Source organism: Solea solea, chromosome 9 (genome assembly GCF_958295425.1).
Source record: "Solea solea chromosome 9, fSolSol10.1, whole genome shotgun sequence".
Classification (NCBI taxonomy): domain Eukaryota; kingdom Metazoa; phylum Chordata; class Actinopteri; order Pleuronectiformes; family Soleidae; genus Solea; species Solea solea.
Genome location: NC_081142.1, coordinates 23,769,219 through 23,784,255, shown reverse-complemented (window position 1 = coordinate 23,784,255; position 15,037 = coordinate 23,769,219). Strand labels below are relative to the sequence as shown.

The window sequence follows — 15,037 nt, the reverse complement described above, 5'->3', positions numbered from 1 at the left end:
CAAATCATGGCTCTTTTTGTGACAGTTTTCCTGAGGGCTAGGAGGAACGGGGGAGGAATGGGGGAGGAACGGGGGAGGAGCATCCAGGCGAGAAAAGTCACTGCAGTTTCAGAACAGCACGTCACCTGCACGCTCTCTCTCTCTCTCTCTCTCCCTCTCCCTCTCTCTCGTCTCCTCTGTGACTTGCAGTGATGTTTTTGCTCGGCTGTGATGCATTCACTGAAGCTCGTAAAAATCCGCTCTCCTCTCACACCATCGCCGCACATTGGCTCCAATATAAGTAGGGACAATCTGACTTTCTCCAAATATAAGCGGGGACACTGTCCATATGCAAACCTACGCCCTTGTATTCAGGGACTCCATTTAATCAGGTCCAGGTACGATTAACATCATAACAACACAGTCAAGTGACCCTGCTGTCTGGATTTGATTAGAATGCCACAATAAAGTATAAAACATGGGATATGTTTGGCTATTTTTTTTTCAAAATACCCTGTGTGTGTGTGTGCGTGTGTGTGTGTGTGTGTGTGTTCAGGGCGGAGGGTAAGATCAAACACTGCCGTATCCAGCAGGAGGGTCGTCTCTTCATGCTCGGCAGCTCGGCAGAGTTTGAGAGTCTGGTGGATCTGGTGAGCTACTACGAGAAACATCCTCTTTACCGCAAGATGAGGCTGCGCTACCCGATCAATGAGGACACACTGGACCGCATGGGCACCACGGTGAGTGAGCCAGTCACATCAGGACATCAGGAGGAGGTTTAGAGAATGCACACTCAGCACTGATGAATAACACTATAGAATTAAATAAAGTCGAGTTTAATAGTTACAGGAGAGTATTAAAAAAAATGAAAGAAAGAAGTAAAAATAAAACAGCATGAATTCTGTTTTCTTTTCATTCTTGATGTGGCCTGAAAAAAGTCAGAATTCTGAGATTAAAGTCAGAATTGTGGCTTTAATCGCAGAATTTATGATGGGTTTCTTTGTTTATTTATTTATTTATTTAATATGTGGCCTGAAAAAAGTCAGAATTCTGAGATTAAAATCAGAATTGTGACTTTAATCTCAGAATTCATGCTGTTTTATTTATTTATTTATTTATTTTTATATATATTATAATAGTCAAAATGTCAGACTCATGAAAATTGAAAACGAAGCACCTACAGAAGTGATGTAATCAAGGCGGGCGTGGAATTAAACTTGAACAATGACAGGAAGTAAGTCGACATGTAAGAAATTGATAATGTAAGTTTCAAAATAAAACAGGAAACACCACAGTCAACAACATCTACACTAGAAGGACAAATACATTCTTCTTCTTCTTTGTCTTTATTGTTATTATTATTGGGTTTTGTGTTTGTGTGTGTGTTCGTCAGGAGCTAGACTATGGAGCTCTGTATGAAGTCCGAACTCCTCATTTCTACGTGGAGGCCAATAAGATGCCCACAGCACGGGTGAGTGAAACCCTGAATATTCAATATTTGATGTATTTTAACTTGGAGGTCACTCTGAAATTAGAGGTTAGAGGTCATGTTGATATATGAAAGGTGTGTTTGACAGAAGAAAATAAATATTTTTGTCTCCTCCCTCAAATAGCTGGTTGAAAAGACAAATGGTGCGTTGCTGCTTTTACTATTTTCTGCCACAAGGTGGCAGCATTGCACCTCCACTGTTTTGGAACTTAACTGAAAAGTGCTTCACACATAAGATGAGAATTGACTTTATTGATGGCTCAGAGGCAGACGCGTGATTAATATGAAATCAGAATTGAATTAGATATAAAATCACATCAAATTACACAAATACAGATTATTTTAACCTTTAAAAATTTTGAGAATAAAGTCGTAATATTTTGAAAATAAAGTTGTAATATTTTGAGAATAAAGTCGTAATATTTTGAGAATAAAGTCGTAATATTATGAGAATAAAGTTGTAATATTTTGAGAATAAAGTCGTAATATTATGAGAATTAAGTCGTAATATTTTGAAAATAAAATTGTAATATTATGAGAATAAAGTTGTAATATTTTGAGAATAAAGTCGTAATATTTTGAGAATAAAGTCGTAATATTTTGAAAATAAAGTCGTAATATTTCGAGAATAAAGTCGTAATATTTTGAAAATAAAGTCGTAATATTTCGAGAATAAAGTCGTAATATTATGAGAATAAAGTAGTAATATTTTGAGAATAAAGTAGTAATATTTCGAGAATAAAGTCATAATATTATGAGAATAAAGTCGTAATATTTGAGAAAAAATCGTAATATTATGAGATTCTTTTTTATCATTATCTAATTTATTATTATTAATAAACAGAACACTGATGTAACCAGCGTCGACCATTACCAGCCATTTCCTCCTCCAGTCCAGAAAAGAGATGATTTCCTCCTCGTCTGTGTTTATCTTGTCGCACGTTGCAGCTGAGCGTGAGCGAGATTTTGTATGTAGTATATTGTATTGTATTTAAATATATAATATTGTAATATTCTCTACTCTGTTCCTGTGACTAAATATTCCCGTGTTGCTCGCCGCTGCTGTGTTTCAGTGTACGGTCAAAGCTCTGTACGATTATCGGGCTCAGAGGGAAGACGAGCTCTGTTTCCCCAAACAGGCTCTGATCCTCAACGTGGACAAGCAGGAGGGAGGCTGGTGAGTGAGTCTGTGTGAGGATCTACGTACCGTACACGTGCAGGAGCTCGTCTTTAACGTGTCGCTTGTCTTCAGGTGGCGGGGAGATTACGGCGGGAAGAAGCAGCTGTGGTTCCCTGCAAACTACGTGGAGGTGGTTCCCAGTTCTCCCACCAGAGAACTGGACGAAGTGGTGGGTGTTTGTCCACACGTGGACCGTCTTTTAAAGAGGATTATCTCGCTGTTGTAACACAAGTCTGTTTTTTCCTTTGTCTCAGTCCACAGAGAACAGCCCTCTGGGTAATTTCCTCAAGGGTTTCATCGATGTACCTACCTGCCACGTGGGTGAGTCCAAGTGATTAAAAAGCCTCTTTGAACTGTGTTTAACCCCATTTTTGTCGCTATTTACACTTTTCTTCTTTTGCCACGTGTTTGTTCAGTGGTCCACAAAGACGGCAAAAATTCCAGGCCCTTTGTTTTCACCATCCACTCGCAGCACCTCTCCTCTCACCCGGTGCAGATGCTGGACGTCGCAGCGGACACTCAGGAGGATCTGAACACCTGGGTCTCCAAGATCAGGGAGGCCACACACAACGCAGACGCACGGGTCAGTGTGACGCTGCACAACACACACACACACACACACACACACACATATGTGTTTTTATATCTTAGTGAAGACACATCAGAGATATAAGGCATCCCCTAATAGGGGTGGGAATCTTTAGGGGCTTTTGAAAGTCGTTGTCTCACTCACCACCACTGTTTTTACAATGAGAAACAAGAGTTTAAATCTATTCCATTATCATTTATTAAACATTCATTTAATCATTTAACTGCATTGTAAAGAAGTAACAATTCACAAATTTATGAACAAATGTCAACTGAATTGTGCTTTTAACAGCTCAGCGTCATTAGCACCCGTGTGGCTCTCATTCATCCATTCATTCATTCATTCATTCATTGCTCTTGTTTGGAGCACATGTAACATTAGTCTGCAGTTATAGTGACATATGATACGGTGGCAACAGATTTCCAAGCATCACGTGTGTCATTGTTTCGTTGTCATGTGTCTTGATCGCTGTGTCAGTGAAATAGCGTCGCTGTATCTCGGCTCTGTACGTCTTTGTTATGTTTCCCTCTCCATAAAGATTTAGCATTTAAATAATCTGAATTTGGACATTTTGAATCGATTGAGAATTTATATTTTTCCCCCCACCCCTATTCCCTGACCCCTAACCCTAAAACCAGGTCTTAACCCTGAAAAGGGCCTTTGAAATTGTGGGTCCCAGACAAAATGTCCTCACAAAGATATAAATGTATATACATGTATATATATATATATATATATATATATATATATAAGTACGAACACACAGACACACACACACACACAGGTTTGTTCTGCATTGACTTCCATTCATTCAGCTCAAACAAATCCTTATCAACCAGTTCCTCAGAAATGAGGTTTTGCCTCATTAGGACCAGGTTTTGGTCACTATAAGGACTACTGGTCCTGACAAGGTCAGTCTTTATACAAGGTTGTAAAAATGTAACACACACACCTTTTTACACAGTACAAATACATCTGTGTACCATTGTATTACATTACAACTTATTTTAACAATGAACCAACAAAACATCTAACTCTGCAGAACTGTCACAGTCACTTTTCGTTTCCTGATGGTGATTTAAACTTAAATTTCCATTTCAAACCTAACAAAAGTACATGAAACACATTCATATTATGCATATTTTCTTTAAAATGTTTGTCTTCGTCTCATAGAAAGTTAATATTTATCATCAGCTGTGACTCACCCTTGTCGTCGTGTTGTTTCCACGGTGACAGATGCAGGAGGAGAAACAGATGGAGAGGAGGAAAAAGATCGCGGTGGAGTTGTCGGAGCTGGTGGTTTACTGCAGACCCGTCCCCTTCAACGAAGACAGTAAAGACTCGTCCTTCACTTTCATTTCCCTCGATCCCTTCCCTTTAGTTTCCCTGCGTCTCATTGGTTTTCTCTGAAATCTGTCGCGGGTCCGCAGAGATTGGGACGGAGCGGGCGTGTTACCGGGACATGTCGTCCTTCCCGGAGACGAAGGCGGAGAAGTTTGCGACGCGCAGCAGAGGGAAGCGCTTCCTGCAGTACAACCGCCGCCAGCTCTCCAGAGTTTACCCCCGAGGACAGAGACTGGACTCGTCTAACTACGACCCGCTGCCCATGTGGATCTGCGGCTCCCAGCTGGTCGCACTCAACTTTCAGACCCCAGGTCAGTGTCTGCGTGTCAGTGTAGGGGCGTAAACCAGGGTCTTTCTAGGACTCTCACACCCAAAATACACTGGTCTCCAGTCCAACCTGGGAGCTGATGCACATATCGTATTATTAATTGTTGCCTTGAAGTTAAGTTAACATAATTAAATAACATGATTATGAAGTTAGCTGCTTTAAACTGTTAAAATCCTGCATGTGTGAATGTGAAAGAATCTTTTTGAAAACATGGAACTGCAGGTGCTTTTATTTCGAAGTGCAGTAAGCGACACGCTGGTTTGCGTTGCTTTTGGTTATTTTACTTTTTCAGTTCCCTTTTTCCGGCATCGCTCCGTTGTACAAACTGCAGCATGAAGCATTAAATGTTACACGAACAAAGAGACAAAGAAGCTTCCACTGCACAACAACGCATCCATTCTAGTCAACGTGTCAAAGGTCACCGGTGGCGAACGGCTGCATGTCGGGTCCGCGTGGATACGCAGCACTTCTATTTCTGGCGGATGACGCGGCAGCACGAGCGGGAGAGGAAGTAGTAAAATAAAACATTGGGTTTAACTTTCAGAATAAAACATCGCACGTAAAAGCACATCCCATCCCATGTCATGGTGCTGACGGAAAGAACCCTTCCGGCCTGCTCCTGTTTCTGCTCCGTTTGTTTGTGTTTACAACACGTGCAGTGTTTTTCTGCACGAGAAGCTGTGTCACCTTTAACTCTGTCCCCTCCTCTGTCCATTGCTCACAAATGTGCCTGTGAAAGAGGATGGACGCACGCACACACCCACACACACACACACACACGTTCATCACGCCTGTCTCCTGAACTGTGTGTGTGCAGACAAACCCATGCAGCTGAACCAGGCCTTGTTCATGCTCGGAGGAGGCAGCGGTTACGTCCCCCAGCCCGACATCATGAGGGAGGACGCCTTCGACCCTTTCGACAAGGACACTCTGCGCGTGGAGCCGATTACAATCCAGCTGCAGGTGAGAGCGGGATCAAACCTTTAGCTCACATGTCTGTCGTTTGTTTCTTGAACCTTTATGACACTGGGACGTCAGTTGTTTTAGAAGTCAGTTGGCAGCATACAGTTTGTAGAGCAAAAGGCAGCAATAATTAGAATTAATTTATCAATTAATTAAAGAACCACAGGTAATGGGTTAGGATTGCGAGTTTGAGAAGGAAACATCTCTGTTCAGACTGACGATATTTTAAAATGAAGCAAATAATGAGACCTTTTTAAGAATATAAACTTCTGACTTAAATAAGTGGGAAACTCGCCTAAAAATAACTTCATAAATTAAAGTTACGGCTGAAACAATTGCTTGATTCATCGATTATTAATCGATTACTAAATGAATCGCCAACTATTTTGCGTTTTTTTTAATGAATTAAAACCAGTTTCTTTGATTATCCAGCTTCTTAAATGTGAATACAAAAACAAACGTCATCATTTCCAGGTTTAAAAAACATTGATCAACATTTTTCAACGTGTTCTAAACCAAACGATGACTCCTTCAATGTAGAATATAACTGGATGAATCGATGATGAAGACAATCGTCAGTTGCAGCACTAAAACCAGCGATGTACCCTTTGGAAAGTGAGGGATGGAGTGTAATGGAAAATAACACTTATTCCTTATATGTCTTGATCATGTGAGAACCGGTTGGACAATAAAGGGGAACCGGAAAATAACCAGAATCTCACAACCTGAGAGAGAACTAGAGAGCCATGAGGTTTTTTTGTCTCCCTTCAGGTGCTCGGTGCTCGTCATCTGCCTAAAAACGGCCGCAGCATCGTCTGTCCCTTCGTGGAGGTGGAGATCTGCGGCGCTGATTACGACAGCTGCAAGTGCAAGACGGACGTCGTGGGTAAGAAGACGACGATCGACGGCTGCTGCTGCTGCTGCTGCTGCCACAACACTGCCCCCTGCTGTTTACACTCATGTGGGCGTGCCACTAACCTCTCTTTTTTTTTTCTACCCTGTCCCTCTCAGCTGATAACGGCCTGAATCCCGTGTGGGTGCAGAAGCAGTTTGTGTTCGACATCCATAATCCCACCTTCTCCTTCCTGCGCTTCACCGTCTACGAGGAGGACATGTTCAGCGACCCCAACTTCCTGGCTCAGGCCACCTATCCTGTCCGTCTGCTCCGAACAGGTGAGCGTCCATTAATTCCTTCTCATGGACTCGCTGTGCGTCCAGTGAGTGAATGAGTGAATAAATAATGCGGTGTGTTCACAGGCTACAGGAGTGTCCCTCTGAGGAACAGCTACAGCGAGGAGATGGAGCTGTCGTCGCTGCTCGTCCACATCGAGATTGTCAACGCAAAGGTTTGGATGTGATCGTCTTATATTGATGAAGTCAATCTCACAGTGTTGTTTTCAGATTACATTTTATCATTTGAAAGCGAGATGATTTAATGGAAGTCAATAAATACTGTAATTAACTGTAGTCAAACTATTGGAATCAAACTGCTGCAAATCTGATATTTTCACACATTTTAATCGACCAATTGATCTTACTGAAAGGTCTAATGAGTAAGAATTGATGACATTGAATAATTTGACTGCCAGGACTCGTCTGCCTGTTTCCTTTATCAGGGAACTACAGTCACCAGTAGGGCTGTAAAGTCCCGGTAGACTGGTCGATTTATCAAATTCTGATAAGTCGACTTTTTGACATGTTAATTTCATACAGTCTTAATTTGATTTCATCTGGAGGAATGTACCAAGTGCTAATGGGGGTGTTTTCAGAGCACCCCTTTTCCACAGGTAACAGCGTGTCTTCCCTTGTTTTCTGTATTTTGGATTAGCCCAACCCACAGGAGACAGAAAGATTCAAAAACATTGGTGGTTTTATTTAATGTTGCGCTACAGTCGTCCTCTAACATCCATGTCAAAGACATCAGCTGTGTGGCAGCATTTTACAAAAATAGATGGCAATAAAAAAGTCAAAGTCAAAGTTTGCCAGCAACAGTTCTCATATCACAGCTCGACTTCAAACATATCATATAAAACGGTAAGCTAACTTGTCTTCGTTATGTTGCTCCGTCCGTTTTGAGTACATGATCATATCAGAATTGGCATATTTCAATGTTTTAGTCTAATAATCATTGATTTGTTATTTAACTGCAGACACACTCGCCCGCAACAATGGCAGCGATCTATTTGTGTCTCAGCCGTGAACCCGACTAGTTGATTTTGAGTTGAAATTTCAGGGCTTCAGTCGACCAAGAATTTCTTTGGTTGATTACAGCCCTACTCACCAGAAAGGAGGCTTTCGTCAACATAGTCGAATAAAAGCTCATCAAATGCAGTACTGTGCAAAAGTTTCAGGCACCACCAGCTCTGTTGTTTTTTCGGTCTGTGATCATTGGAATTTGGAATGAAGTGATGCGACTTAAAGCTGGTCTTATATTAGCGAGCTGTCAATGAGTTTAACTCATGCAACATGTGCATGTAATGCTCAAGCATGTCTTGAATAAACCTGGCGTAATAAACGTTTTTTACAGCAGATATTTCTTTAAATGAAATAGTAGGACAAACACAGGATTTACCAGTAACATTAATTAAGGTTCCATTACAGTAATAACAGAGCTGTGTTATTGTTCAAGTGTAAGGGTAGATCACGCTAAATACTTGACACCTGTAGAGGATTTATTTTTTTTCTGAATTTTCTTTTTTTAACAACAAAAAACTGCATACATATTTTCCAGTAAAGTGAAATAGAAATATTTATCCTCTATTGTCGTTATAGCATTACTAAAACAACAAATCTAATGGTGGCCTAAGACTTCTGCACAGTACTGTAGTTCTGGATACAATTTAAAATGAAGAAAAAACAAGTTTTATTGAGAAAAGAACACTGTACTCAATTTAAAATTTGAACAGTATAAAACATATTTAAAATCACATTTGTTTGAGTTTGTGTCTCTATGTCCAAAAAGAGGCCAACAAAATTTAAACTTATGTACAGGTGTTTTTCCAATTTTGGCTTCCTGCAGCAGCACAACATTAAAATGACCGTTATAGTCACATGCTGGCTGTGACGTGTGACGTAACGTAACTCAGCTTTCAGAAACCGCTGGAACTTTTCCGATAGCACAAACCGTTGCGTAATTACGGTCATGCCAACGTGTCGTCTGAGATGCGCTCGGTGTTAAGTTTCAGTACAATCACAATTATTATCCTCCTACACTGACCCACGTTTGTGCCGCTTACAGGAGGAAGATGACGAGAACCTGTACACGTCCATCCAGCTGCTGCGGGATCGAACCAGCGAGCTGTCGACGCAGGTGTCGCTGCTGGAGAGGTCGGGCTCAGCCGACCTCAGCTACCAGCAGAGTGTGGAGGAGCTGAGAGCGGCTCAGGACCAGCTGAGTGAACTGGTGGAGGTTCGAAACCGCAGGTGAGTGAAGGAGAAACGAAACAGCTTTAGAGTCTTTAGTTGGACTGACTCTAAATAGATGTTTACTGATTCCAGCTTCTCGAATGTGAATATTTGCTGTTTCATATCACTGTGGATGAAATATCTTTAACAAAGGTTGCGAGTGACGATGTTAGTTTTATATTTTTAATGCCTTTTGGCACGTTTAAACAAAAAATAACTTTATTTGAGTTACTTTCACAGAAAAACATCAAAAATATGCACATTTCAAAAGGAGGAAGCAGTTATTTGTTGCTTAATTATCTAAAGAGCCGAAGATTAATTATCAAACCAATTCACCTTTTTTACTTTCCAAAAAAATGAACTCTGTATATAATAATTATACTGATGTATTTGTTATTATTTTAGACAGATAAAAGCATGTTTTACTGCTAACTCTTTGTTTAAGATGAAGTTAAAATGCACGCAAATTTGTATTTGGATACGTGTGAATGTCAAAGGAGCAATTTAAATGACAGTAGTTCATTATTTTCCATTCTATTACAGATTAAAATCTTAGTTTAACGTGTTGTATATTCATAAAGAATAGATTTAAAGTCAGAAAACACACATTTAAACACACCTACAGTGTTGGTTTCAAGAAAGAATAATACATTTTTTCCCATCCTTTATTTTCCAGGCTGGTGGAGAAGAAGCGGCGGGAGAAGCTGAGGCAGCAGGTGGCAGCAAAGCGCAGTTAATCCTCCCCGCCACCAGAGAGCGATAAACTCAAAAAAAAAAAATCTAAATAAGTCAAAAGGTGCCTGGAAATGAGTTGCTGTCATCAGTGATGACCTAAAGATACAAAAAAAAACAGAAGAGAAATCCACCGATGACTGAGAGGAGGAAGAAGAACACGATCCTTCCACAATGAAACAGGAAGTGACAAAGAACAACAAAGACAAAGTAGAAACTTAATTGTTACATTATTTAATTTCATTTGCCAAAAAAACTGATACCCTATTTATGATTTAATTGTTTAAGGGGGAAAAAAAATCTAAATTTTCCCTTAATCCTACAATGAAAAAATGGGGGAAATAAGGAAATCAGGGAAGCGTGAATGTAGCTTCCCTGATTTCCCTGATTCCCTGAGTAGAGCTGCATGAAATGGTAAAAAACTTATATTAGTTTGTCCAATATTGCAACTTAAATATGATTTCCAGTTGTTAGTAATTATAATTTTGAATCTCACTGATCATTTTCACAAAAAAAATAATCATAATTGTGATAATTTGACATTTCACAGAAGCACTTTTAGCCTTAGACTTGGCCCAAAGTCGTTAGAATTCAGATTTTTAAAATACATAAGCCAGAATTTCAGTGTCTTTCCATTCGGATATTGCAGTTCTTTCTGATTAATTGTGCAGTACACAAATCTACAGTACACTGAAGAAAGAACAGGTTTGTTTTTAGCTGTTAGGAAGTTAGGAAAACACGGAGTTGCATTGGTGGCACGCGGTGCTACAGAGCTGAAATAAAAACTGTAAAATGAGCTTGTCCTGTGTTTCAGACAACAGTAAGACAAAAAAAACAACTACCCAGCAGGATAAAAGGGAGAAGAAAACTCAGGAAAAAAGAAGAAAATACAAAAAAAACTTTGATACCTGAAAGGAAAACGGGAGCAGAGGGCATGCGTAGCAAAAAATAAATAAAAATAAATATCATGTATGTGCCTTTAATGTTGCAGTTTGTAGAACTATAGTTCCTTTACTGTTTCAGGAAGCAGAAGACTGAAAACTACTTTATAAACAAAAGGAAGAAGAAGAAAAAGAGGAGAATTTACTCTTCTAGCTCTGACCACTACTCACGAAATGGGTTTGAAGGGATTCAAAGACGTTGACACAATCAGGGCCGAGGTCTTGTTCAGGCTTTGGTCACAAACTGGACTGTGAAGTTTGTCCCCACGCCGTGCTGTGAAGGTCTTTTCATAACTTCTCTTTAAAGGGCTTTAAACTCATGAACGCTACCTTCAAAGAGGCACCAGAGCAGGAGGAGGAGGAGTCTCCTGGATTTCACCTTAAATGAAGGACTGAGGTGTTTTCACTTTGACTGGACACAAAACAAAGGGCTATCACAGAAAAACTAGTAAAGCACTTCCTTCCCCCCCCCCCCAAACCTCTATTTTGGTGCTTTTCCACAGTTCCAGCACGACTTAGTAAGGCACAGCTGTACTGAATCATTAGAATCAATTTGATTACAAAGATTTGTTCACGGAAACGTTCAGTACTTCCTGCATGAGTGGAGCAACAGTCACTGAGCTGAAATACCACTGAACGTGGTCGTGATTCAGCTCAACGGTCGCCGACTTTCAGCAGTGCTGTCGCTAAACACACCAGACTTTATGAGATTTTTTTGTGGTTGTTACAAGTATTTTTTCTCCATGTTTTTTTTCCAGGGTCCGTTTTTACGATATTTTTTTCGGGGCCTGTTTTTACGAGATTTTTTTTTTCAGAGCCTGTTTTTACAACATTTTTTTTTGGTTCTGTTTTTTACAGAAAAAAAACTCCAGGGTCTGTTTTTATAACATTTTTTTGGGGTCTGTTTTTTACGAGATTTTATTTCAGGGCTCTGTATTTATGAGTTTTTTTTCCGGGGTTTGTTTGTAACTGGCAGTCTGTTGGTGCCCTAAATAAGTAGCGGGTACTATCCTTAATGGAAACGCAAAAAAACGCAGTAGAGCAAAGTCGTGCCGAGCTGAGTCTTGCTGGAACTGTGTAGTGGAAAAGCTAATATTTCACACCTCACATCTGAACTGCGCGTCCGGGACCAGCTTCTCATTGTCTGACAGCCGGCTCTGGATCTAGATCTTGATTGATTGATTGATGACTGCATGGCACTAAATAATTAGTGACTTCTCATTTTCTCTTTTTGTATATAATTACTTTTATTTATCATGCAGCAGGTGCAGATCCTGTTGTAACAGAAGAAAATATGACTGAAAAATCTTTATGTGTATTAATAAATATTGTTTACTTGGAGCTTCCCCTTTAAAAGTCCTCTCGCTCTCTCCTCGCAACAGGTGTACGGACTTCTATGCAAACGTCCTCCTCTTTGTCTGACAGCCATTTGACTCAAGTTGTGTTATTTTTCTTTATTCTCTCTCTCTGTATCTATGCTATAACTGTCCAGTATTATTACTCTGGGTTACAAATCCTGTGCAAGTTTTCATATAATAAAGCTCTTGGACGTACGTCTGACTGTAGCGTTATTTTTCTCCATTTGCCATAATATATGGTAAAAATTATGTCACTGGGATGGATATGCCTCAGAGCTCAAACTTCAAATGAGTTGGAGAAATAAGAAAATTCATGTTTTATACTTTTGTATTTGAGCAGGATCAAAAAAATTGGGATATGAATGGGTTTTTCAACAAGCACATTTTTGTCCACAGGTGCATTAGTGTGAGTATTTTAGTTCACATCGTTTACAAGACGTTTGAAATTCAACAATATGCATGAAAAAATTAAAAGATATTCTAGAAATTAAGTCAAAAACACAAAATGTGTCTCTAAGGGTTAAACCTTCTGACACTGAAAATATAACCACAGCACACAAACACCATACCCTAACCTGTTTGAATTGTTTATTTTATTTATCTTTGAAAGAGGTCAACCTGCATTTTTCAATCTTATTTCTGAGAGAAAACCCAAAAAGAACACACCAAAGTTTTCATTCCCCTGAAGTTTAAGTAATACTGAAGGTCAAAACCAGAGGTGGGAAGTAATAAATTTACTCGTGTTGTTGTAATTGAGTAGGTGTTTTTTGTGTACTGATTTTGGACGACATACTATATTATGACTTTTTTGGACTAATTTTGGATGTAAACTATACTATGACTTTTTTGAGTGATTTAGGACGACATACTATATACTATGACTTTTTTGACAAATTTTTAACGACATACTATACTATGACCTTTTTGAGTGATTTTGGACGACATACTATACTATGACTTTTTTGAGTGATTTTGGACGACATACTATGACTTTTTTGTCCCCTTTTTATACGTCATACTATATTGTGACTTTATTGTCACATTTTGGATGACATACTAACGTATGACTTTTTTGACTAATTTTAACAACATACTATATACTATGACTTTTTTGTCCCCTTTTTATACGTCATACTATATTATGACTTTTTTGTCACATTTTGGATGACATACTATACTATGACTTTTTTGTCACATTTTGGATGACATACTAACCTATGCATTTTTGTAATTTTTTGGACGCCATACTAAACTATGACATTTTTGTGACTTTTTGGACAATATACTTAACAAAGACATTTTACTGTAACACCTGAGTGGCATGGTGGCGTAGTGGTTAGTAGGTCTTAACTATGCTACTGCAAGAATGTGCTGGGTTCAATCCCAGGTCTGAGATATTTCTGTGTGGACAATTCAAGATTTTGTGTCTGTCACAACTATGACATCTTGGATGACGTACTAAACTTGGTCACAATTCATGACCCATGTCAGGAATTTGCCTTTTTATTTTTTGCTTGTGTAGTGGCCCTGGTCTTCTTGATACCCAGATTCTGATGTTGCACTATTTTTATTTTTTAATTTTTATTTTTCATTCCTGTACCAGAAGTCTGAATTGCTGGTGTTACGACCATACTCGTCGTTATAGATCGTTTGAGTCATTTTTGTTGGTGTGTGTTTTTGTATTTGTTTATATCTTATTTGTTTTTGTGTTTTCCCTTTCCGCGTTGTGTTATCGGGTTTGTACAGTGTGAATGTATTTGTGGGGATGCCACCTGGATGGGGGGCAGGGTTCACAACTGTGTAATAAATGCTTGTATAAATACTTTTGATATGGAAAAATGATAAATAAGAGTCAGTCTCTTTTAAAGGGTGATTCCACCAAAATGCCACTTTGTCTAAATACTTAAAGTTTTAAAGGTTCGATCCACCCAAATGTTACTCCTTTACCAGCACAAGTCCTGCACCCGACGACATCAGCAGCAAGAACAGCAGGCACGCTCAAAATTTTGCTGCAGAATTTTCTCGTTCTTTTTCCTCTTCTGCCCATATTTTGGCGCGTAACTAGTACCACAGTTTTGAGAAAACCCCCACACATGTTATATCAATGTGCGGCTTGATCGGAAATGGTGTGCTATGACTTTTCTAAGACTTAAGAGTAACCATAGCAAATCGCGAAAAACTGCGAAAATTTCCTCATTCAAATGAATGGGAAACGGTCGAAAGAAGGAGAAAAACCAAGCCAACTTTGAAGCATCACAGTGTCGTCATACTTTAACGTAGAAACGTGATTGTAACTTTAAACGGGACGTTTCTCACCTAAGTCAAAGTTTTGATACATATTACGGTTTTTACACAATCACAGTTTAAGTTTTGCACTTTTTTTGGAGGTATTCTGATTTTACAATGAGTGTGTATTGCGTCCATGGGCATGGCGCTAAAGTGAGACACTGCTGAGATCCAGAAAAATAATCACAAAAATCTCTAAACAAACTCTTCTCCTGCCAACAATTTCCAACCTACACAGACAAATTGTTTTCATTTTCATATGACTTATGGCAGTTTTTCTTAAACTCACCTAAAAGCGCAGAGAGTTCTGGTCAAAGCTCTCATTCACTCCCATGTTAAAAGTCTGCTTTGGAGTCAAGACGTGGGTGATTTTAAAACTGAAAGTTATAACCAAATAGGAAATGGCAGCTTCAACGAAAGGTCAGCAATGCTACTACAGCAGG

The 15,037-nt window shown here is 39.3% G+C and overlaps 1 protein-coding gene across 1 annotated transcript in view; it reads left to right on the top strand.

Moving 5' to 3' along the window:
- Window positions 1–12,503, top strand: part of LOC131465203 (1-phosphatidylinositol 4,5-bisphosphate phosphodiesterase gamma-1-like) — a 36,904-nt gene extending 24,401 nt beyond the window's left edge. Inside the window, exons 19-32 of the mRNA XM_058637630.1 lie at window positions 536–719; window positions 1,373–1,450; window positions 2,542–2,645; window positions 2,721–2,817; window positions 2,903–2,969; window positions 3,065–3,231; window positions 4,474–4,570; window positions 4,668–4,892; window positions 5,727–5,872; window positions 6,644–6,758; window positions 6,884–7,045; window positions 7,130–7,218; window positions 9,111–9,295; window positions 9,954–12,503. Of these exons, the coding sequence (XP_058493613.1) occupies window positions 536–719; window positions 1,373–1,450; window positions 2,542–2,645; window positions 2,721–2,817; window positions 2,903–2,969; window positions 3,065–3,231; window positions 4,474–4,570; window positions 4,668–4,892; window positions 5,727–5,872; window positions 6,644–6,758; window positions 6,884–7,045; window positions 7,130–7,218; window positions 9,111–9,295; window positions 9,954–10,014 (1,777 nt within the window). The 3' untranslated portion in view covers window positions 10,015–12,503. The remainder of the gene's footprint in view (window positions 1–535; window positions 720–1,372; window positions 1,451–2,541; window positions 2,646–2,720; window positions 2,818–2,902; window positions 2,970–3,064; window positions 3,232–4,473; window positions 4,571–4,667; window positions 4,893–5,726; window positions 5,873–6,643; window positions 6,759–6,883; window positions 7,046–7,129; window positions 7,219–9,110; window positions 9,296–9,953) is intronic.
- Window positions 12,504–15,037: the final 2,534 nt, after the last annotated feature.